Below are 24,559 nucleotides of genomic sequence, written 5' to 3' on the forward strand. Positions count from 1 at the left end.
TATACTGTAAATACAGATATTGGATAAAGTATCTGTCGTGTAAATCTAGCATAGGTTGAACTTGATGGACAAAAAGTATGTATTTTTTCAAACTCATCTACTATGTAACTATATACTGGCTCCATGAAGATAAAGATTTATTTGTAATAGAAATATTAATACAGGTTATCTCCTTTGCCACCAGCTACACACAGTGATCACAGCGCCATTACACAGACAGAGAAAAACCTTCCATGTACAGAAATCGGCTAATTACTGTTCTAGCTAAAGAATCAAACTGTGCACAGTTTGTTTTAGAAAATGCCACATATCCCGCAGGCTGCAGTACTAATATGCATACAGACAGGCTGCAGTACTAATATGCATACAGACAGGCTGCAGTAATAATATGCATACAGACAGGCTGCAGTAATAATATGCATACAGACAGGCGTAATAATATGCAATCAGACAGGCGGTAATAATATGCATACAGACAGGCGGTAATAATATGCATACAGACAGGCGGTAATAATATGCATACAGACAGGTGGTAATAATATGCATACAGACAGGCGGTAATAATATGCACACAGACAGGCGGTAATAATATGCATACAGACAGGCTGCAGTAATAATATGCATACAGACAGGCGGTAGTAATATGCATACAGACAGGCAGTAATAATATGCATACAGACAGGCGGTAATAATATGCATACAGACAGGCAGTAATAATATGCATACAGACAGGCGGTAATAATATGCATACAGACAGGCAGTAATAATATGCATACAGACAGGCGGTAATAATATGCATACAGACAGGCAGTAATAATATGCATACAGACAGGCAGTAATAATATGTATACAGACAGGTGGTAATAATATGCATACAGACGGGCTGCAGTAATAATATGCATACAGACAGGCGGTAATAATATGCATACAGACAGGCGGTAATAATATGCATACAGAGAGGCAGTAATAATATGCATACAGACAGGCAGTAATAATATGCATACAGACAGGTGGTAATAATATGCATACAGACAGGCTGCAGTAATAATATGCATACAGACAGGCGGTAATAATATGCATACAGACAGGCGGTAATAATATGCATACAGACAGGCAGTAATAATATGCATACAGACAGGCGGTAAAAATATGCATACAGACAGGCAGTAATAATATGCATACAGACAGGCGGTAATAATATGCATACAGACAGGCAGTAATAATATGCATACAGACAGGCAGTAATAATATGTATACAGACAGGTGGTAATAATATGCATACAGACGGGCTGCAGTAATAATATGCATACAAACAGGCGGTAATAATATGCATACAGACAGGCGGTAATAATATGCATACAGACAGGCGGTAATAATATGCATACAGACAGGCTGTAATAATATGCATACAGACAGGCAGTAATAATATGCATACAGACAGGCGGTAATAATATGCATACAGAGAGGCAGTAATAATATGCATACAGACAGGCAGTAATAATATGTATACAGACAGGTGGTAATAATATGCATACAGACGGGCTGCAGTAATAATATGCATACAGACAGGCGGTAATAATATGCATACAGACAGGCGGTAATAATATGCATACAGACAGGCTGTAATAATATGCATACAGACAGGCAGTAATAATATGCATACAGACAGGCGGTAATAATATGCATACAGAGAGGCAGTAATAATATGCATACAGACAGGCAGTAATAATATGCATACAGACAGGTGGTAATAATATGCATACAGACGGGCTGCAGTAATAATATGCATACAGACGGGCGGTAATAATATGCATACAGACAGGCTGTAATAATATGCATACAGACAGGCAGTAATAATATGCATACAGACAGGCAGTAATAATATGCATACAGACAGGCAGTAATAATATGCATACAGACAGGCGGTAATAATATGCATACAGACAGGCGGTAATAATATGCATACAGAGAGGCAGTAATAATATGCATACAGACAGGCAGTAATAATATGCATACAGACAGGTGGTAAATTTCGATAGGAAATGGGCAACATCGGGAAACATAGAGTATGTTATCGGGTGCGCTAGAGGACAGCTGGAAAGGAATATCAAAAGAATGGTCATTCTTGATATAATTATGATTTTGCAGATCAACATTTAGCACCTCACTGCAGCCTTTCCCAAGGATTTATCTGCAGCACCTACAGTATTCTTTTGAGACTTACTGTATAGAGAAGATCTTAAAGGCTAAAAAGAAATAGAGAAGGAGAAATGACTAATATGATAAGACATATACACATAGCAAAGAAAAAACCTGAATGCATATATACATACATATATACATACATACATACAGTTCTGTACATACATATATTTCTAGAATTAGTTCAGTTATCTTTCTTTTATATGTCTTTGTAACATCAAATATTTGTTTCTGTTCGTTACATATCCTGTTCTTTCCTTCTTCTCCAGATGTGAAACCATCAACGACATTTCCAAACCCATAATTACACTTTTCTGCAAGGGGATGGAGGGTCGTTATGTCAGTGTGGTTATTCCTGGACGCTCAGAGTATCTCACCCTGTGTGAAGTGGAAATCTATGGGGTTACACCAAGCACAAATATAGCAAGATTGGGAGAAACCAAACAAAGCTCCAATCACATCGGTTTTCCATATGCTATTACTGCTGATCAAGCTATTGATGGCAACAAAAAAGGTATATGTTATTCACATTTGGTAAACCTCTATTCTAAACATGAGCGCCCATTTACAATCCTTCCACTCCTAATCTCGACACGGCCTCTTTCTGCATATAAAAAGAATCCAGCAGAGATGGAATTCCATCATTAAAAGGGTTTCCCGGGCTGTGGACAAAATAATTGAAGTCCTTTAACAATGAAGCTACTACATCAGTCCCAGCTCAGTGTGTATTTTGTGTGTGTGCCTGTCTTCTGTTGGAATAGTTACCAGTCTAAAATAACCTGTTTTCGTTTTAGCGCCAAATTTAGCAAGATTGGGAGAAGCCAGTCAAAGCTCCAATTACATCCCATTTGCTACTGCTGACAAAGCTATTGATGGCAACAAGAACGGTGTATTCTCTACACAAACCTGCACCCACACGAACAATGAGAAAGATCCCTGGTGGAATCTGAATCTGAAGCAGAGTTATAAGATAGATACAATTGTTATAACGAACAGGCAAGACTGCTGCCCTGAGCGTCTGAAAGGGGCCGAGGTCCGTGTCGGAAACTCTGCAGACAACAAGAACCCTGTGTGAGTACCAGCATGCTCCTTCCTTTGTCCTACTTTCTATTCATCCCAAGAACAGTACAAAGGACACAGGTTCATCCCTAAAGGTTGGAGGAAAGGAGATTTCACCAGCAACAAATGAAAGGGTTCTTTACAGTAAGGGCAGTTACAGTGTGGAATTCATTACCCATGGAGACAGTGATGGCGGATACAATAGATTTGTTCAAAAAAAATTAGACATCTTTTTAGAAAAGAAATGTATACAGGGATATACCAAATAAGTAATCACGGGAAGGATGTTGATCCAGTGAGTAATCTGATTGCCAAAATTTGGAGTCAGTAAGGGATTTTTTTTTCCCCTTATGAAATATCATTAGATGATGTCACTGGGGTTTTTTGTTTGCCTCCCTCTGGATCAATATACTGTAAATACAGATATTGGATAAAGTATCTGTCGTGTAAATCTAGCATAGGTTGAACTTGATGGACAAAAAGTATGTATTTTTTCAAACTCATCTACTATGTAACTATATATTGGCTCCATGAAGATAAAGATTTATTGGTAATAGAAATATTAATACAGGTTATCTCCTTTGCCACCAGCTACACACAGTGATCACAGCGCCATTACACAGACAGAGATAACCCTTCCATGTACAGAAATCGACTAATTACTGTTCTAGCTAAAGAATCAAACTGTGCAGAGTTTGTTATAGAAAATGCCACATATCCCGCAGGCTGCAGTACTAATATGCATACAGACAGGCTGCAGTAATAATATGCATACAGACAGGCGTAATAATATGCATACAGACAGGCAGTAATAATATGCATACAGACAGGCTGCAGTAATAATATGCATACAGACAGGCTGCAGTAATAATATGCATACAGACAGGCGTAATAATATGCATACAGACAGGCGGTAATAATATGCATACAGACAGGCTGCAGTAATAATATGCATACAGACAGGCTGCAGTAATAATATGCATACAGACAGGCGGTAGTAATATGCATACAGACAGGAAGTAATAATATGCATACAGACAGGCGGTAATAATATCCATACAGACAGGCAGTAATAATATGCATACAGACAGGCGGTAATAATATGCATACAGACAGGCGGTAATAATATGCATACAGACAGGCGGTAATAATATGCATACAGACAGGCGGTAATAATATGCATACAGACAGGCTGCAGTAATAATATGCATACAGACAGGCGGTAATAATATGCATACAGACAGGCAGTAATAATATGTATACAGACAGGTGGTAATAATATGCATACAGACGGGCGGTAATAATATGCATACAGACAGGCGGTAATAATATGCATACAGACAGGCGGTAATAATATGCACACAGACAGGCGGTAATAATATGCATACAGACAGGCGGTAATAATATGCATACAGACAGGCAGTAATAATATGTACAGTATACAGACAGGTGGTAATAATATGCATACAGACGGGCGGTAATAATATGCATACAGACAGGCGGTAATAATATGCATACAGACAGGCGGTAATAATATGCATACAGACAGGCGGTAATAATATGCATACAGACAGGCGGTAATAATATGCACACAGACAGGCGGTAATAATATGCATACAGACAGGCGGTAATAATATGCATACAGACAGGCAGTAATAATATGCATACAGACAGGTGGTAATAATATGCATACAGACGGGCGGTAATAATATGCATACAGACAGGCGGTAATAATATGCATTCAGACAGGCGGTAATAATATGCATACAGACAGGCAGTAATAATATGCATACAGACAGGCAGTAATAATATGTATACAGACAGGTGGTAATAATATGCATACAGACAGGCGGTAATAATATGCATACAGACAGGCAGTAATAATATGCATACAGACAGGCAGTAATAATATGCATACAGAGAGGCAGTAATAATATGCATACAGACGGGCTGCAGTAATAATATGCATACAGACAGGCGGTAATAATATGTATACAGACAGGCAGTAATAATATGCATACAGACAGGCGGTAATAATATGCATACAGACAGGCGGTAATAATATGTATACAGACAGGCAGTAATAATATGCATACAGACAGGCAGTAATAATATGCATACAGACAGGCGGTAATAATATGCATACAGACAGGCAGTAATAATATGCATACAGACAGGTGGTAAATTTCGATAGGAAATGGGCAACATCGGGAAACATAGAGTATGTTATCGGGTGCGCTAGAGGACAACTGGAAAGGAATATCAAAAGAATGGTCACTCTTGATATAATTATGATTTTGCAGATCAACATTTAGCACCTCACTGCAGCCTTTCCCAAGGATTTATCTGCAGCACCTACAGTATTCTTTTGAGACTTACTGTATAGAGAAGATCTTAAAGGCTAAAAAGAAATAGAGAAGGAGAAATGACTAATATAAGACATATACACATAGCAAAGAAAAAACCTGAATGCATATATACATACATACATACATTTATGTACATAAATCTCATACTCTCGCAGACTTCCTTCACTACAAATTTATGCTATCCTGTTTCAACTCTGCCCTCTCGCAAGCTAAACAAGCCTACTTTTCTTCACTAATCAACATGCACAAGTCTAACCCACGCCGACTGTTCTCTGTCTTTGATACTCTACTCAAACCACCCTCCGCTGCCTCTCCTTCCTCCATCTCCGCTCAGGACTTTGCTGACTATTTTAAGGAAAAGGTGGAATCCATACGTCAGAACATCCCCTCTGTTTCTTCCTCCCATCCTACACCTCTTCCTAACTCTCCTCCTGCCTTCCTTGACTCTTTTTCCACTGTCTCAGAGGAGGATGTGTCGCTGTTGATTGCCTCTTCTCCCTCTACCACTTGCCCTCTTGACCCCATTCCCTCCCATCTCCTAAAACCTCTTGCTCCTACTATAATCCCTACGCTCACGCACATTTTTAACTCCTCCCTCTGCTCTGGAACCTTTCCATCCTCCTTCAAACATGCAACAGTCATACCATTACTCAAAAACAGCAAGCTTGACCCTACCTGTCTTTCTAACTATCGGCCTGTCTCCCTCCTGCCTTTTGCCTCTAAACTCCTTGAACGTCTTGTATTCGCTCGCTTGCTCCATTTTCTCAACACCTATTCTCTCCTAGACCCTCTACAATCTGGCTTCCGTACTGCTCACTCCACGGAAACAGCCCTCACTAAAATAACTGACGACCTCCATGCTGCCAAAGACAGAGGTCATTACACTCTGCTCATATTACTCGACCTCTCTGCAGCATTTGACACCGTGGACCACCCTCTTCTCCTTCACATTCTCCATACTCTTGGCATTCGGAACAAAGCTCTATCCTGGATCTCATCCTACCTCTCCCATCGTACTTTCAGTGTCTCTTCTGCTAATACCTCCTCCTCCTCTATTGATCTCTCTGTGGGGGTACCCCAGGGCTCTGTCCTGGGACCTCTTCTCTTTTCTCTGTATACACTCTCTCTAGGTGACCTAATAACATCTTTTGGGTTTAATTATCACCTCTATGCTGACGACACACAAATATATTTCTCAACACCCGATCTTACACCTACTGTACAAACCAAAGTTTCTGAATGTCTCTCTGCTATATCATCCTGGATGGCCCTCCGCCGCCTTAAACTCAACATGGCTAAAACAGAGCTCCTCATACTTCCTCCCAAACCTGGCCCTACTACCTCCTTCCACATTACTGTTGGAACTACGATCATTCACCCAGTAGCCCAAGCACGCTGCCTTGGGGTCACACTCGACTCCTCTCTCACATTTGCCCCTCACATTCAAAACATTTCTAAAACCTGTCGCTTTTTCCTCCGCAATATAACAAAGATACGCCCTTTCCTCTGTTACTTGACTGCTAAAACTCTGACTCAGGCCCTCATTCTCTCCCGTCTTGATTACTGTAACCTCCTGCTGTCCGGCCTTCCTGCCTCTCACCTGTCTCCCCTACAATCTATCCTTAACGCTGCTGCCAGAATCACTCTACTCTTTCCTAGATCTGTCTCAGCATCTCCCCTCATGAAATCCCTCTCCTGGCTTCCGATCAAATCCCGCATCTCACACTCCATTCTTCTCCTCACTTTTAAAGCTTTACACTCTTCTGCTCCTCCTTACATCTCAGCCCTAATTTCTCGTTATGCACCATCCAGACTCTTGCGTTCTTCTCAAGGATGTCTTCTTTCTACCCCCTTTGTATCTAAAGCCCTCTCCCGCCTTAAACCTTTTTCATTGACTGCCCCACACCTCTGGAATGCCCTTCCCCTCAGTACCCGACTAGCACCCTCTCTATCCACCTTTAAGACCCACCTTAAGACACACTTGCTTAAAGAAGCATATGAATAGGACTGTGGCTATTCTGTACACATGGCACATAAAGCTTGGCCCCCTGCAGATGCACTTACCAGAACTCCCTCCTACTGTCTCTGTACGTTCTCCCTACCTACCAATTAGACTGTAAGCTCCTCGGAGCAGGGACTCCTCTTCCTTAATGTCTAAAGCACTTATTCCCATGATCTGTTATTTATATTATCTGTTATTTATTGGATTACCACATGTATTACTGCTGTGAAGCGCTATGTACATTAATGGCGCTATATAAATAAAGACATACAATACAATACAATACATATATTTCTAGAATTAGTTCAGTTATCTTTCTTTTATATGTCTTTGTAACATCAAATATTTGTTTCTGTTCGTTACATATCCTGTTCTTTCCTTCTTCTCCAGATGTGAAACCATCAACGACATTTCCAAACCCATAATTACTCTTTTCTGCAAGGGGATGGAGGGTCGTTATGTCAGTGTGGTTATTCCTGGACGCTCAGAGTATCTCACCCTGTGTGAAGTGGAAATCTATGGGGTTACACCAAGCACAAATATAGCAAGATTGGGAGAAGCCAAACAAAGCTCCAATCACATCGGTTTTCCATATGCTATTACTGCTGATCAAGCTATTGATGGCAACAAAAAAGGTATATGTTATTCACATTTGGTAAACCTCTATTCTAAACATGAGCGCCCATTTACAATCCTTCCACTCCTAATCTCGACACGGCCTCTTTCTGCATATAAAAAGAATCCAGCAGAGATGGAATTCCATCATTAAAAGGGTTTCCCGGGCTGTGGACAAAATAATTGAAGTCCTTTACCAATGAAGCTACTACATCAGTCCCAGCTCAGTGTGTATTTTGTGTGTGTGCCTGTCTTCTATTGGAATAGTTACCAGTCTAAAATAACCTGTTTTCGTTTTAGCCCCAAATTTAGCAAGATTGGGAGAAGCCAGTCAAAGCTCCAATTACATCCCATTTGCTACTGCTGACAAAGCTATTGATGGCAACAAGAACGGTGTATTCTCTACACAAACCTGCACCCACACGAACAATGAGAAAGATCCCTGGTGGAGACTGGACCTGAAGCAGAGCTATAAGATAGATACAATTGTTATAGCGAACAGGCAGGACTGCTGCCCTGAGCGTCTGAAAGGGGCTGAGGTCCGTGTCGGAAACTCTGCAGACAACAACAACCCTGTGTGAGTACCAGCATGCTCCTTCCTTTGTCCTACTTTCTATTCATCCCAAGAGCAGTACAAAGGACTTGGGGCCATCCCTAAAGGTTGGAGGAAAGGAAATTTCACCAGCAACAAATGAAAGGGTTCTTTACAGTAAGGGCAGTTATAGTGTGGAATTCATTACCCATGGAGACTGTGATGGCGGATACAATAGATTTGTTCAAAAAAAGTTGGACATCTTATTAGAAAGGAAAGGTATACAGGGATATACCAAATAAGTAAACACGGGAAGGATGTTGATCCAGTGAGTAATCTGATTGCCAAAATTTGGAGTCAGGAAGGGATTTTTTTTCTCCTTATGAAATATCATTAGATGATGTCACTGGGGTTTTTTGTTTGCCTCCCTCTGGATCAATATACTGTAAATACAGACATTGGATAAAGTATTTGTCGTGTAAATCTAGCATAGGTTGAACTTGATGGACAAAAAGTATGTATTTTTTCAAACTCATCTACTATGTAACTATATATTGGCTCCATGAAGATAAAGATTTATTGGTAATAGAAATATTAATACAGGTTATCTCCTTTGCCACCAGCTACACACAGTGATCACAGCGCCATTACACAGACAGAGAAAAACCTTCCATGTACAGAAATCGGCTAATTACTGTTCTAGCTAAAGAATCAAACTGTGCAGAGTTTGTTATAGAAAATGCCACATATCCCGCAGGCTGCAGTACTAATATGCATACAGACAGGCTGCAGTAATAATATGCATACAGACAGGCTGCAGTAATAATATGCATACAGACAGGCGTAATAATATGCATACAGACAGGCAGTAATAATATGCATTCAGACAGGCGGTAATAATATGCATACAGACAGGCGGTAATAATATGCATACAGACAGGCGGTAATAATATGCATACAGACAGGCGGTAATAATATGCATACAGACAGGTGGTAATAATATGCATACAGACAGGCGGTAATAATATGCATACAGACAGGCTGCAGTAATAATATGCATACAGACAGGTGGTAGTAATATGCATACAGACAGGCAGTAATAATATGCATACAGACAGGCGGTAATAATATGCATACAGACAGGCTGCAGTAATAATATGCATACAGACAGGCGGTAATAATATGCATACAGACAGGCGGTAATAATATGCATACAGACAGGCAGTAATAATATGCATACAGACAGGCGGTAATAATATGCATACAGACAAGCGGTAATAATATGCATACAGACAGGCAGTAATAATATGTATACAGACAGGTGGTAATAATATGCATACAGACGGGCGGTAATAATATGCATACAGACAGGCGGTAATAATATGCATACAGAGAGGCAGTAATAATATGCATACAGACAGGCAGTAATAATATGCATACAGACAGGTGGTAAATTTCGATAGGAAATGGGCAACATCGGGAAACATAGAGTATGTTATCGGGTGTGCTAGAGGACAACTGGAAAGGAATATCAAAAGAATGGTCACTCTTGATATAATTATGATTTTGCAGATCAACATTTAGCACCTCACTGCAGCCTTTCCCAATGATTTATCTGCAGCACCTACAGTATTCTTTTGAGACTTACTGTATAGAGAAGATCTTAAAGGCTAAAAAGAAATAGAGAAGGAGAAATGACTACTATAAGACATATACACATAGCAAACAAAAAACCTGAATGCATATATACATACATATATACATATATACATACAGTTCTGTACATACATATATTTCTAGAATTAGTTCAGTTATCTTTCTTTTATATGTCTTTGTAACATCAAATATTTGTTTCTGTTCGTTACATATCCTGTTCTTTCCTTCTTCTCCAGATGTGAAACCATCAACGACATTTCCAAACCCATAATTACTCTTTTCTGCAAGGGGATGGAGGGTCGTTATGTCAGTGTGGTTATTCCTGGACGCTCAGAGTATCTCACCCTGTGTGAAGTGGAAATCTATGAGGCTACACCAAGCACAAATATAGCAAGATTGGGAGAAGCCAAACAAAGCTCCAATCACATCGGTTTTCCATATGCTATTACTGCTGATCAAGCTATTGATGGCAACAAAAAAGGTATATGTTATTCACATTTGGTAAACCTCTATTCTAAACATGAGCGCCCATTTACAATCCTTCCACTCCTAATCTCGACACGGCCTCTTTCTGCATATAAAAAGAATTCCGCAGAGATGGAATTCCATCATTAAAAGGGTTTCCCGGGCTGTGGACAAAATAATTGAAGTCCTTTACCAATGAAGCTACTACATCAGTCCCAGCTCAGTGTGTATTTTGTGTGTGTGCCTGTCTTCTGTTGGAATAGTTACCAGTCTAAAATAACCTGTTTTCGTTTTAGCCCCAAATTTAGCAAGATTGGGAGAAGCCAGTCAAAGCTCCAATTACATCCCATTTGCTACTGCTGACAAAGCTATTGATGGCAACAAGAACGGTGTATTCTCTACACAAACCTGCACCCACACGAACAATGAGAAAGATCCCTGGTGGAGACTGGACCTGAAGCAGAGCTATAAGATAGATACAATTGTTATAGCGAACAGACAGGACTGCTGCCCTGAGCGTCTGAAAGGGGCTGAGGTCCGTGTCGGAAACTCTGCAGACAACAACAACCCTGTGTGAGTACCAGCATGCTCCTTCCTTTGTCCTACTTTCTATTCATCCCAAGAGCAGTACAAAGGACTCGGGGCCATCCCTAAAGGTTGGAGGAAAGGAAATTTCACCAGCAACAAATGAAAGGGTCTTTACAGTAAGGGCAGTTATAGTGTGGAATTCATTACCCATGGAGACTGTGATGGCGGATACAATAGATTTGTTCAAAAAAAGTTGGACATCTTATTAGAAAGGAAAGGTATACAGGGATATACCAAATAAGTAAACACGGGAAGGATGTTGATCCAGTGAGTAATCTGATTGCCAAAATTTGGAGTCAGGAAGGGATTTTTTTTCTCCTTATGAAATATCATTAGATGATGTCACTGGGGTTTTTTGTTTGCCTCCCTCTGGATCAATATACTGTAAATACAGATATTGGATAAAGTATCTGTCGTGTAAATCTAGCATAGGTTGAACTTGATGGACAAAAAGTATGTATTTTTTCAAACTCATCTACTATGTAACTATATATTGGCTCCATGAAGATAAAGATTTATTGGTAATAGAAATATTAATACAGGTTATCTCCTTTGCCACCAGCTACACACAGTGATCACAGCGCCATTACACAGACAGAGAAAAACCTTCCATGTACAGAAATCGACTAATTACTGTTCTAGCTAAAGAATCAAACTGTGCAGAGTTTGTTATAGAAAATGCCACATATCCCGCAGGCTGCAGTACTAATATGCATACAGACAGGCTGCAGTAATAATATGCATACAGACAGGCTGCAGTAATAACATGCATACAGACAGGCGTAATATTCTGAAGCCAGGGTCACGTTGGTATGAATGGCTCCCGATAGCATTAACACAGTTCCCTTTTAAATCACTCCAAGTCCTGTAATATTTCCTCCACTTTATTGGGAAAAGGTAGCAGGGTACAGATACTTGTGGATGGTGTGTAGTGGTGATTGTTAGTTAGGAACCGGTAAAAAGAGATGGCCTCACCAAGGGTTATAAACAGAGAAAGGTTCTTTACTCACTGTCTCCAGGGTTGAAAAGAAAGTGAGGTGCGGTGTGGGCAAAGGAAAAGTCTAGGGGCAGACCATGTCTGAACAAACAGGAGGGGGGGCAGACTAGCCCATTCTGGTGAGGATCTCAGAGACTGCTGTAGCAGCTCACTGATGTCATGCTCGCAGGCAAGGAGTGCAACATTGTTGCAAGCCACGCAGGCACAGTATGTGTCTGCAGACTCCATGCAGCTGGGAATAAAATCTGACAGGCAGAAACTGCAAAGGAGAGAGGGGGGTGAGTCAGAAATGTGGCTCTTGTTCCATAACACTCCCCGTCTGGTATCTGTAGATACCACTATATGGCAAGCTATGTGGAACATATGTGTAATACATACAACATAACAATATACTGCAAAGGTCCATATTTCCATAGCAATGTGACACCGGCTGGTACCACTGGCATCAAAGTCCTTTGGCCAGGCCTTCCAGTAAGGGAAGCCAGGTGGGTGCGCAGCTCTTGGTTAGCTTGACGCACCACAATGTCTCTTAAAAGTCCACGGCACTGGTAACCAGTTTTTCCCCATCACAGTCCGATTTGGGCATTAGGAGGATAGTCTCTGTAATGGGTCTTATTGAGGCGGCCTCCTACTCTTATGAGGCCGTCGTTGTCGATGAAGGGATTCAACTTCCAAAGTGGACTGTTTTTGTGAACACTCTTCTTTCCGCGAATGCAATTGATCTCTTCCGCATACGTTTCTCTTTGAACATGACCGAGAACAGTTTCCTTAGCCTTTGTAATTTCCTCTACGGTGCGCAGCTCTTTGCAGATGTGCCAGCCGTGGCAGCCGGTAGTTTTACCATCTGGTGTCTGGCGGAAGGTGGAGGCTATATGCCCGAGATGGTCTACTGCTCGCAGAAGAGCCGTCCACTTTGAGAAGCGTTGGAATCGATGTGATCCGAATGCGTTTTTGTGCGATACATTGGTGAGTACCACGGATACTTGTGGGGGCCTTATCTCCGTATCCTTTTCGGGATCCACGAGTTCAAAATCGTCAACTGGGGTTGGTAGCGTTTCCGCAGGCTGCGCAAGGAACATTGGTCCTGTGAGCCACGACGTATTCTGCAGTTGAGATGCGGGTACTGATCTGGTGGCGTGATCTGCGGGATTTTGCTCTGTGGGCACGTGGTGCCATTGTTCTGGTTGGGTTGACTTCCTGATTCTTTCTACACGGTTAGCTACGTATACGTAGAATCTCCTTTTCTTATTGTAGATGTATCCCAGTACCACCTTGCTATCTGTGTAGAGTTTGACGGCATCTGGTTTGCTGTCCATCTCATCTCATTCTCGATAAGCTCCGCCAGTTCTACTGCTAGCACTGCACCACACAGCTCGAGTCTGGGTATAGTATGGTCAGGTTGTGGCGCCAGCTTAGCTTTGCCAAGGATGAACCTGATGTGGCAACTTCCATCCACGTCCGTGGTTTTTAGGTAGGCCACCGCTGCTATAGCTTTGGTGGAGGCATCTGAGAACACGCAAAGCTCTTTGCTGTGTGCGGCGGTGAGAGATATAGGTGAATAGGGGCGTGGGATTTGAAGTTGCTCGAGGGCCTTCAAGGAGTGTTTCCACGTTTCCCACTCTTTCCGTTTTTCTGGAGGTAGTGGGGTGTCCCATTCCTGTTTTTCGAAGGACATTTCTCTGAGGAGGGACTTCCCTTGTATAGTGACAGGAGCCACGAATCCTAGCGGGTCGTAGAGACTGTTAACGGTGGACAGGACTCCGCGACGTGTGAAGGGTTTTTCTTCGATGGCTACCTGGAACGTAAAAGTGTCTGTTTTAAGATTCCAGCTTATCCCCAGGCTCCGCTGTATGGGAGGCGTGTCGGTCCCCAGATCCAAATTCTTGAGATCTGGTGCTTGATCATCTGCGTGGAACGCCTTCATCACTGTGGCACTGTTGGAAGCTATTTTGTGCAACCTTAGGTTGGCCTTTGCTAACATCTTTTGTGTCCTCTTGAGTAGATCTACGGCTTCTTCTTCGGTGGGAACTGATTTTAATCCGTCGTCCACATAGAAGTCTCTTTCGACGAAGCTCCTGGCGTCTTTCCCGAACTCTGCTTCCCCGTCTTGGGCCGTTCTTCTGAGGCCGTAGGCTGCCACTGCAGGTGATGGGCTGTTCCCGAAGACATGTACTTTCATGCGGTACTCCGTGATTTCCTTTTCTATGTCGTCATCTTGGTACCACAGGAATCTTAGGTAGTTACGGTTGTCTTCTCGCACAAGGAAGCAGTGGAACATCTGTTGAATGTCTGCGGTTACGGCGATAGGTTCCTTGCGGAAGCGGATCAGCACTCCCAGAAGACTGTTTGTCAGATCCGGCCCGGTGAGGAGAACATCGTTTAGGGAGACTCCCTGATGCTGGGCGCTGGAGTCGAATACCACTCGGATTTGGCCAGGTTTCTGGGGGTGGTAGACGCCAAACGACGGGAGGTACCAGCATTCTTCGCCTTCTTTCAGTGGGGGCGCCGACTCTGCATGGCCACTGTGGAAGATTTTTTGCATGAAGGCCACAAAGTGTTCCTTGGTCTCCGGTTTTCTTTGTAGGTTGCGGCGGAGCGAAGAGAGCCTAGACATAGCATGGTCTCTGTTGTTTGGGAGGCGTCTTCTTGGCGAGCGGAAAGGTAGTGGGGCCACCCAACTGCCCAATTCGTCCTTGAAGAGCTCCTTATCCATTAACCTCAAGAATTCTTTGTCTTCCATTGATGGCGCCTGTTTGTCGTCGTCCTTTGTTGTCTGGAACACTGTACTCCCTAGGTCATTGGGGTATTTTCTTGCCACAGGCGCGTCTCCGTAGTTCCTTTTGGTCTCGAGCTTCTCGTGGACCTGAAAGTGGTTCGGACAAGGTTTGAAGTGGGATATACGACCGTTTTCCAACAAGTTCGTATGTAGGGCGCCTACGTTGTCGGGTCCTCGTATCCTGTCTATGCATACTTCTCCAACTACCACCCATCCTAGATCGAGCCTTTGAGCGCTTGGGCCGTTGTGGTCCCCATTTCGCTGTTCGCGGATCTTGTGTGCTCTCATGATGTCTCTGCCAAGTAGCAGCAGGATCTGGGCATCTTCGTCTAGTGGTGGGATATGATCGGCAATGGTTTTTAGTTGGGGATGGTGTCGCGCCACGTCTGGCGTGGGGATCTCAGTCCTATCTTCTGCCATGTGATTGCACTCGATGAGTGTGGGAAGGGGCATGCTCACTTTGCCGTCTATTGAGCATATGGTGTAGCCATTCACTCTTCTCCCTGTAGTCTCCATTCGCCCTGCGCACGTTCTGAGAGTGTAAGGAGAAGTACTGTCTTGTATGCCGAACATATCGAAGAATTCTGACCTGACCAGCGATCGGTTGCTCTGGTCGTCGATGATTGCATACATCCGTTTGGCTCTTTGGGGTTGTCCCTCAGGGTGCACTGCTACCAGACATATTTTAGAGCAAGATCTACCGTCGTTTCCTTCTCCGCATACTTCTGTGCATTTGGATGCTACTGACGTCGGGGGGGGGGTGTCTCCCACTTCTTCCTCCCCGCCCTGCTTTGTCGGAGGGTTAGGGGCTTTGCTTGCTTTGGGCTTCATAGCTTCCGGGTGTAGGGCGGCTATGTGCCTGTCGCTATCGCACTCTGTGCATTTCATAGCTTCCTTGCAGTCCTTGAATAAATGAGTTGTGGAAGCACAACATTTGAAACAGGCTCCCCATTCCCTGAGTAGGTTCTTTCGCTCCTCTATGGGTTTCATCCTGAATCCGAAGCACTTGTTAAGTGGATGCGGCTTTTTGTGGATAGGGCATTCTTTGTTAAGGTCCCTTGGTTTTTTGTCCCTGTCGGCCGTCTGGCTGGGACTCGCGTGGGTCGTAGGGGGCACGTCCGTCCTGTGGACCGAGATGGGTGTTCTGGAGTCCTTGCACCTTGCTGTTGACCTTTCGTTCCTTGGGTGGCTGGCGCTGGATGTGGTTTGCGCCCCTAAGACGAAGCTGGGGTCGTTTCTTGTCTTTGCCGCTTCGCAGATGAAGCTCACGAAGAATGAGAATGGGGGGAAGACAACCTGCTTCTCCCTTTTGTATTTGGAACCTTGTGAAAGCCACCTTTCTTGGAGGTTGAAGGGTAGCTTCTCCAGGATGGGTCTCACTCCACGAGCTGAATCTAGGGCGTTGAGACCTATTAAGGAATGGTCTTTCCTTGCGGACTCCAGTTCTTGCAGCAGGTCTCCCAGATCTCGTAACTTCGAGTAGTCTTTACTCGTGATCTTGGGGAAGCTCTCGATTCTTTTGAAGAGTGAATCCTCGACTGCTTCAGGGCTGCCATAGGTCTCTTCTAGCCTTTCCCACACTAGGTCCAGACCTACTTGGGGTTGATGTGCGTTTGCCGTCCGAAGTCTCTGCGCTTGCTCCCTGGATACGTTCCCCAAGAACTTAACTAACAGGTTGAGCTCTTCCCTTGCTGAGAAGTCCAAGCTGTCGATCGCGTCTTTGAACGTGAACTTCCACGTCCGGTAGTTCTCAGGGCGGTCGTCGAAGCTGATGAGTCCTGCGTGCACCAAGTCGCGCCGGATCATGTACTTGGCTATGTCTGTCAGACCTGAGACGTCGGCGCGTTTGCCCCGTTCTGAGGTAGTTGCTGGGACGGTCTGTGCGGTCGCCTCTTCCTTGGCGTGGACGCGTGATGGCTGCTGGCCAGTGTGAGGGGCTGTTTTCTCCCGCGTGGGTGTACCTGGATTGCGAGCCTGTGGTGGTGCATCCGTGTGCGCGCTGGCGTGCGGATCACTATTGTGGCTGTGGCTATCCCAGGCAGCACGTGCCATTGATGGAGCAGCATCTTCTCCTCGTGGTCCTGGCGAGTCTTCGGTATCTGTGGAGTCGCCCCATCCGTGTTGAGATGGTGCGCTTGTGTTCACACTGAAGAGGCTCCTTACGTAGTCTTCAGTGCGTCGAGCTGGATCCTCTGAGGCTATCCGTCTGTACGGTTGCTCCCCGCCGTCCTGTTGCGCGGCTGCTTCTAGGACTTCGGCTTGGGCTATGGCGGCAGCAGCTTCTCTTTCTTGATTTAGGGCCTCTAGGTTGGCGTCCACCTCTGCTTTCTTCCGTGTAGCGGTGGCAGCGGCTGCAGCGGCGTTGGCAGTGGTGGTGGCAGCGGCTGCAGCGGCGTTGGCAGCGGCTGCAGCGGCGGCTGTCTGCTCCTCCTCTTCCAAGCGGGCCCTTTCTAATTTCATGGTCGCCTCTTTCTGAGCGTATGCGGCCCTGGCGCGTGCGGCCTCTGCGGTGGCTCGCGCCTTGGTAGCGCTAGTGCTTGCGCTGGACGCGTTGGATTGTGCTGATCTTGCTGACCTGGATGAGTGTCTGGATGCGCTGGAGCGCTGTGACGCGGTCTCCAGGAGGAGCTCTTTTCTCACGCTTTGCGCATCTGTGATGGCGGCCCGCACGCGGCTGTCACGTGCAAGGTCAATGTTGTTTTGTAAGTCTCTTTCTTGCAGGCTTTCACCGGTGTTAGCCCTGGCCAGGTAAGTGGCATATGCCTCTGACAGTCTTTGGTAGCGTGCGTGATCAGTCTTTAATTGAGTTATTGCCTGCTCGAGCTGTTGTACAGAGTTGCCAGCGCCGGCGACATTGCATACCCCAAGTGCGGTTGTTTCCCAGGCCAACTCTAATTTGGCGCGGTGCGCTTCAATGTCAGTCTCATATTTTTCGCGGGCCTTTTGTGTCAGTGTGACTGTCCGTTTAGGCCTTGCGCCTGCCTGCGCCTGTTGCAGATGCGCGGCGGTCTCTGTGTCTGAGAGATCGCTTTCCTGCGTGATGTCTGGTGGGGCTCTGAGTTCTGCCATGCTGTAGGTGTGTGTAGGCCTTTGCCAGTGCGTGTGGCGTGCGGTCTTTTACCTGTCAGCGATGGGCGTCTGTCTCAGATGATGCCGAGCGGTGTCCTGCAGCGTGCAGCGTTGGGGTAGCTGTACTTACAGATGTCCGTTGGCTCCTCACTGTGGGGCTGAGCAGCGGGTGGACTCAGACAGAGAAAAAGGCAATTAGGTATTGTGAGAGAAGCACTGTTAGTTGCAAGGCTGTGTGCAGTTTGCTGTATAAAGCTTGCTGCCCTGTCTGGCAGAGTGAAGCTGCTGCTTGTCCTGGGGTGCAGAGACTATTCTGTATAGCATAGAGTCTTTGAGTAGTAGCTGCTGTGTGATTCCTTTGTGTAGTATTAGCAAAGTAAGGCTGCTCACTGTCTTTGCATAAAGCTGTGGTAGTTTGCTGTGTAGAGGCTTGTGGCTCTGTGTAGCAACGTGCTTGTGCAATGTGGTGAGAGACTGCTGTTTATTTATTTGCTACGTAAGCTGCTCGCTTGTATCTTTAGCATAAAGGCTGTGGGTAGCAGCTCCTCTGTGTGTATTTCCCAAGGCACACGGTCCTCTTTTTACTATTCTGAAGCCAGGGTCACGTTGGTATGAATGGCTCCCGATAGCATTAACACAGTTCCCTTTTAAATCACTCCAAGTCCTGTAATATTTCCTCCACTTTATTGGGAAAAGGTAGCAGGGTACAGATACTTGTGGATGGTGTGTAGTGGTGATTGTTAGTTAGGAACCGGTAAAAAGAGATGGCCTCACCAAGGGTTATAAACAGAGAAAGGTTCTTTACTCACTGTCTCCAGGGTTGAAAAGAAAGTGAGGTGCGGTGTGGGCAAAGGAAAAGTCTAGGGGCAGACCATGTCTGAACAAACAGGAGGGGGGGCAGACTAGCCCATTCTGGTGAGGATCTCAGAGACTGCTGTAGCAGCTCACTGATGTCATGCTCGCAGGCAAGGAGTGCAACATTGTTGCAAGCCACGCAGGCACAGTATGTGTCTGCAGACTCCATGCAGCTGGGAATAAAATCTGACAGGCAGAAACTGCAAAGGAGAGAGGGGGGTGAGTCAGAAATGTGGCTCTTGTTCCATAACACGTAATAATATGCATACAGACAGGCAGTAATAATATGCATTCAGACAGGCGGTAATAATATGCATACAGACAGGCGGTAATAATATGCATACAGACAGATGGTAATAATATGCATACAGACAGGCGGTAATAATATGCATACAGACAGGCGGTAATAATATGCATACAGACAGATGGTAATAATATGCATACAGACAGGCAGTAATAATATGCACACAGACAGGCGGTAATAATATGCATACAGACAGGCTGCAGTAATAATATGCATACAGACAGGCGGTAGTAATATGCATACAGACAGGCAGTAATAATATGCATACAGACAGGCGGTAATAATATGCATACAGACAGGCAGTAATAATATGCATACAGACAGGCGGTAATAATATGCATACAGACAGGCAGTAATAATATGCATACAGACAGGCGGTAATAATATGCATACAGACAGGCAGTAATAATATGCATACAGACAGGCGGTAATAATATGCATACAGACAGGCGTAATAATATGCATACAGACAGGCAGTAATAATATGCATTCAGACAGGCGGTAATAATATGCATACAGACAGGCGGTAATAATATGCATACAGACAGGCGGTAATAATATGCATACAGACAGGCGGTAATAATATGCATACAGACAGGCGGTAATAATATGCACACAGACAGGCGGTAATAATATGCACACAGACAGGCTGCAGTAATAATATGCATACAGACAGGCGGTAGTAATATGCATACAGACAGGCAGTAATAATATGCATACAGACAGGCGGTAATAATATGCATACAGACAGGCGTAATAATATGCATACAGACAGGCAGTAATAATATGCATTCAGACAGGCGGTAATAATATGCATACAGACAGGCGGTAATAATATGCATACAGAAAGGCGGTAATAATATGCATACAGACAGATGGTAATAATATGCACACAGACAGGCGGTAATAATATGCACACAGACAGGCGGTAATAATATGCATACAGACAGGCTGCAGTAATAATATGCATACAGACAGGCGGTAGTAATATGCATACAGACAGGCAGTAATAATATGCATACAGACAGGCGGTAATAATATGCATACAGACAGGCAGTAATAATATGCATACAGACAGGCGGTAATAATATGCATACAGACAGGCAGTAATAATATGCATACAGACAGGCGGTAATAATATGCATACAGACAGGCAGTAATAATATGCATACAGACAGGCGGTAATAATATGCATACAGACAGGCAGTAATAATATGCATACAGACAGGCGTAATAATATGCATACAGACAGGCAGTAATAATATGCATTCAGACAGGCGGTAATAATATGCATACAGACAGGCGGTAATAATATGCACACAGACAGGCGGTAATAATATGCACACAGACAGGCTGCAGTAATAATATGCATACAGACAGGCGGTAGTAATATGCATACAGACAGGCAGTAATAATATGCATACAGACAGGCGGTAATAATATGCATACAGACAGGCAGTAATAATATGCATACAGACAGGTGGTAAATTTCGATAGGAAATGGGCAACATCGGGAAACATAGAGTATGTTATCGGGTGCGCTAGAGGACAACTGGAAAGGAATATCAAAAGAATGGTCACTCTTGATATAATTATGATTTTGCAGATCAACATTTAGCACCTCACTGCAGCCTTTCCCAAGGATTTATCTGCAGCACCTACAGTATTCTTTTGAGACTTACTGTATAGAGAAGATCTTAAAGGCTAAAAAGAAATAGAGAAGGAGAAATGACTAATATAAGACATATACACATAGCAAAGAAAAAACCTGAATGCATATATACATACATATATACATACATACATACAGTTCTGTACATACATATATTTCTAGAATTAGTTCAGTTATCTTTCTTTTATATGTCTTTGTAACATCAAATATTTGTTTCTGTTCGTTACATATCCTGTTCTTTCCTTCTTCTCCAGATGTGAAACCATCAACGACATTTCCAAACCCATAATTACTCTTTTCTGCAAGGGGATGGAGGGTCGTTATGTCAGTGTGGTTATTCCTGGACGCTCAGAGTATCTCACCCTGTGTGAAGTGGAAATCTATGGGGTTACACCAAGCACAAATATAGCAAGATTGGGAGAAGCCAAACAAAGCTCCAATCACATCGGTTTTCCATATGCTATTACTGCTGATCAAGCTATTGATGGCAACAAAAAAGGTATATGTTATTCACATTTGGTAAACCTCTATTCTAAACATGAGCGCCCATTTACAATCCTTCCACTCCTAATCTCGACACGGCCTCTTTCTGCATATAAAAAGAATCCAGCAGAGATGGAATTCCATCATTAAAAGGGTTTCCCGGGCTGTGGACAAAATAATTGAAGTCCTTTACCAATGAAGCTACTACATCAGCCCCAGCTCAGTGTGTATTTTGTGTGTGTGCCTGTCTTCTGTTGGAATAGTTACCAGTCTAAAATAACCTGTTTTCGTTTTAGCGCCAAATTTAGCAAGATTGGGAGAAGCCAGTCAAAGCTCCAATTACATCCCATTTGCTACTGCTGACAAAGCTATTGATGGCAACAAGAACGGTGTATTCTCTACACAAACCTGCACCCACACGAACAATGAGAAAGATCCCTGGTGGAGACTGGACCTGAAGCAGAGCTATACGATAGATACAATTGTTATAGCGAACAGGCAGGACTGCTGCCCTGAGCGTCTGAAAGGGGCTGAGGTCCGTGTCGGAAACTCTGCAGACAACAACAACCCTGTGTGAGTACCAGCATGCTCCTTCCTTTGTCCTACTTTCTATTCATCCCAAGAGCAGTACAAAGGACTCGGGGCCATCCCCAAAGGTTGGAGGAAAGGAGATTTCACCAGCAACAAATGAAAGGGTTCTTTACAGTAAGGGCAGTTATAGTGTGGAATTCATTACCCATGGAGACTGTGATGGCGGATACAATAGATTTGTTCAAAAAAAGTTGGACATCTTATTAGAAAGGAAAGGTATACAGGGATATACCAAATAAGTAAACACGGGAAGGATGTTGATCCAGTGAGTAATCTGATTGCCAAAATTTGGAGTCAGGAAGGGATTTTTTTTCCCCTTATGAAATATCATTAGATGATGTCACTGGGGTTTTTTGTTTGCCTCCCTCTGGATCAATATACTGTAAATACAGATATTGGATAAAGTATCTGTCGTGTAAATCTAGCATAGGTTGAACTTGATGGACAAAAAGTATGTATTTTTTCAAACTCATCTACTATGTAACTATATATTGGCTCCATGAAGATAAAGATTTATTTGTAATAGAAATATTAATACAGGTTATCTCCTTTGCCACCAGCTACACACAGTGATCACAGCACAGACAGAGATAACCCTTCCATGTACAGAAATCGACTAATTACTGTTCTAGCTAAAGAATCAAACTGTGCACAGTTTGTTATAGAAAATGCCACATATCCCGCAGGCTGCAGTACTAATATGCATACAGACAGGCTGCAGTAATAATATGCATACAGACAGGCTGCAGTAATAATATGCATACAGACAGGCGTAATAATATGCATACAGACAGGCAGTAATAATATGCATTCAGACAGGCGGTAATAATATCCATACAGACAGGCGGTAATAATATGCATACAGACAGGCGGTAATAATATGCATACAGACAGGTGGTAATAATATGCATACAGACAGGCGGTAATAATATGCACACAGACAGGCGGTAATAATATGCATACAGACAGGCTGCAGTAATAATATGCATACAGACAGGCGGTAGTAATATGCATACAGACAGGCAGTAATAATATGCATACAGACAGGCGGTAATAATATGCATACAGACAGGCAGTAATAATATGCATACAGACAGGCGGTAATAATATGCATACAGACAGGCTGTAATAATATGCATACAGACAGGCGGTAATAATATGCATACAGACAGGCAGTAATAATATGCATACAGACAGGCAGTAATAATATGTATACAGACAGGTGGTAATAATATGCATACAGACGGGCTGCAGTAATAATATTCATACAGACAGGCGGTAATAATATGCATACAGACAGGCGGTAATAATATGCATACAGAGAGGCAGTAATAATATGCATACAGACAGGCAGTAATAATATGCATACAGACAGGTGGTAATAATATGCATACAGACAGGCTGCAGTAATAATATGCATACAGACAGGCGGTAATAATATGCATACAGACAGGCGGTAATAATATGCATACAGACAGGCAGTAATAATATGCATACAGACAGGCGGTAATAATATGCATACAGACAGGCAGTAATAATATGCATACAGACAGGCGGTAATAATATGCATACAGACAGGCAGTAATAATATGCACACAGACAGGCGGTAATAATATGCATACAGACAGGGGGTAATAATATGCATACAGACAGGCGGTAATAATATGCATACAGAAAGGCAGTAATAATATGTATACAGACAGGTGGTAATAATATGCATACAGACAGGCGGTAATAATATGCATACAGACAGGCGGTAATAATATGCATACAGACAGGCAGTAATAATATGTATACAGACAGGTGGTAATAATATGCATACAGACGGGCGGTAATAATATGCATACAGACAGGCGGTAATAATATGCATACAGACAGGCAGTAATAATATGCATACAGACAGGCGGTAATAATATGCATACAGACAGGCGGTAATAATATGCATACAGACGGGCAGTAATAATATGCATACAGACAGGTGGTAAATTTCGATAGGAAATGGGCAACATCGGGAAACATAGAGTATGTTATCGGGTGCGCTAGAACAACTGGAAAGGAATATCAAAAGAATGGTCACTCTTGATATAATTATGATTTTGCAGATCAACATTTAGCACCTCACTGCAGCCTTTCCCAAGGATTTATCTGCAGCACCTACAGTATTCTTTTGAAACTTACTGTATAGAGAAGATTTTAAAGGCTAAAAAGAAATAGAGAAGGAGAAATGACTAATATAAGACATATACACATAGCAAAGAAAAAACCTGAATGCATATATACATACATATATACATACATACAGTTCTGTACATACATATATTTCT

At 43.2% G+C, this 24,559-nt stretch overlaps 1 protein-coding gene across 1 annotated transcript in view; it reads left to right on the forward strand.

Moving 5' to 3' along the window:
• LOC142488077 (uncharacterized) overlaps positions 1–24,559 on the forward strand; it is a 246,643-nt gene that overhangs the window by 191,287 nt on the left and 30,797 nt on the right. The window contains exons 41-48 of the mRNA XM_075588452.1: positions 2,472–2,614; positions 2,997–3,273; positions 8,023–8,165; positions 8,548–8,824; positions 10,672–10,916; positions 11,197–11,473; positions 21,416–21,558; positions 21,941–22,217. Coding sequence (XP_075444567.1) covers positions 2,472–2,614; positions 2,997–3,273; positions 8,023–8,165; positions 8,548–8,824; positions 10,672–10,916; positions 11,197–11,473; positions 21,416–21,558; positions 21,941–22,217 — 1,782 coding nt within the window. The remainder of the gene's footprint in view (positions 1–2,471; positions 2,615–2,996; positions 3,274–8,022; positions 8,166–8,547; positions 8,825–10,671; positions 10,917–11,196; positions 11,474–21,415; positions 21,559–21,940; positions 22,218–24,559) is intronic.

The sequence above is a fragment of the Ascaphus truei genome, chromosome 2, assembly GCF_040206685.1.
Source record: "Ascaphus truei isolate aAscTru1 chromosome 2, aAscTru1.hap1, whole genome shotgun sequence".
Classification (NCBI taxonomy): Eukaryota; Metazoa; Chordata; class Amphibia; order Anura; family Ascaphidae; genus Ascaphus; species Ascaphus truei.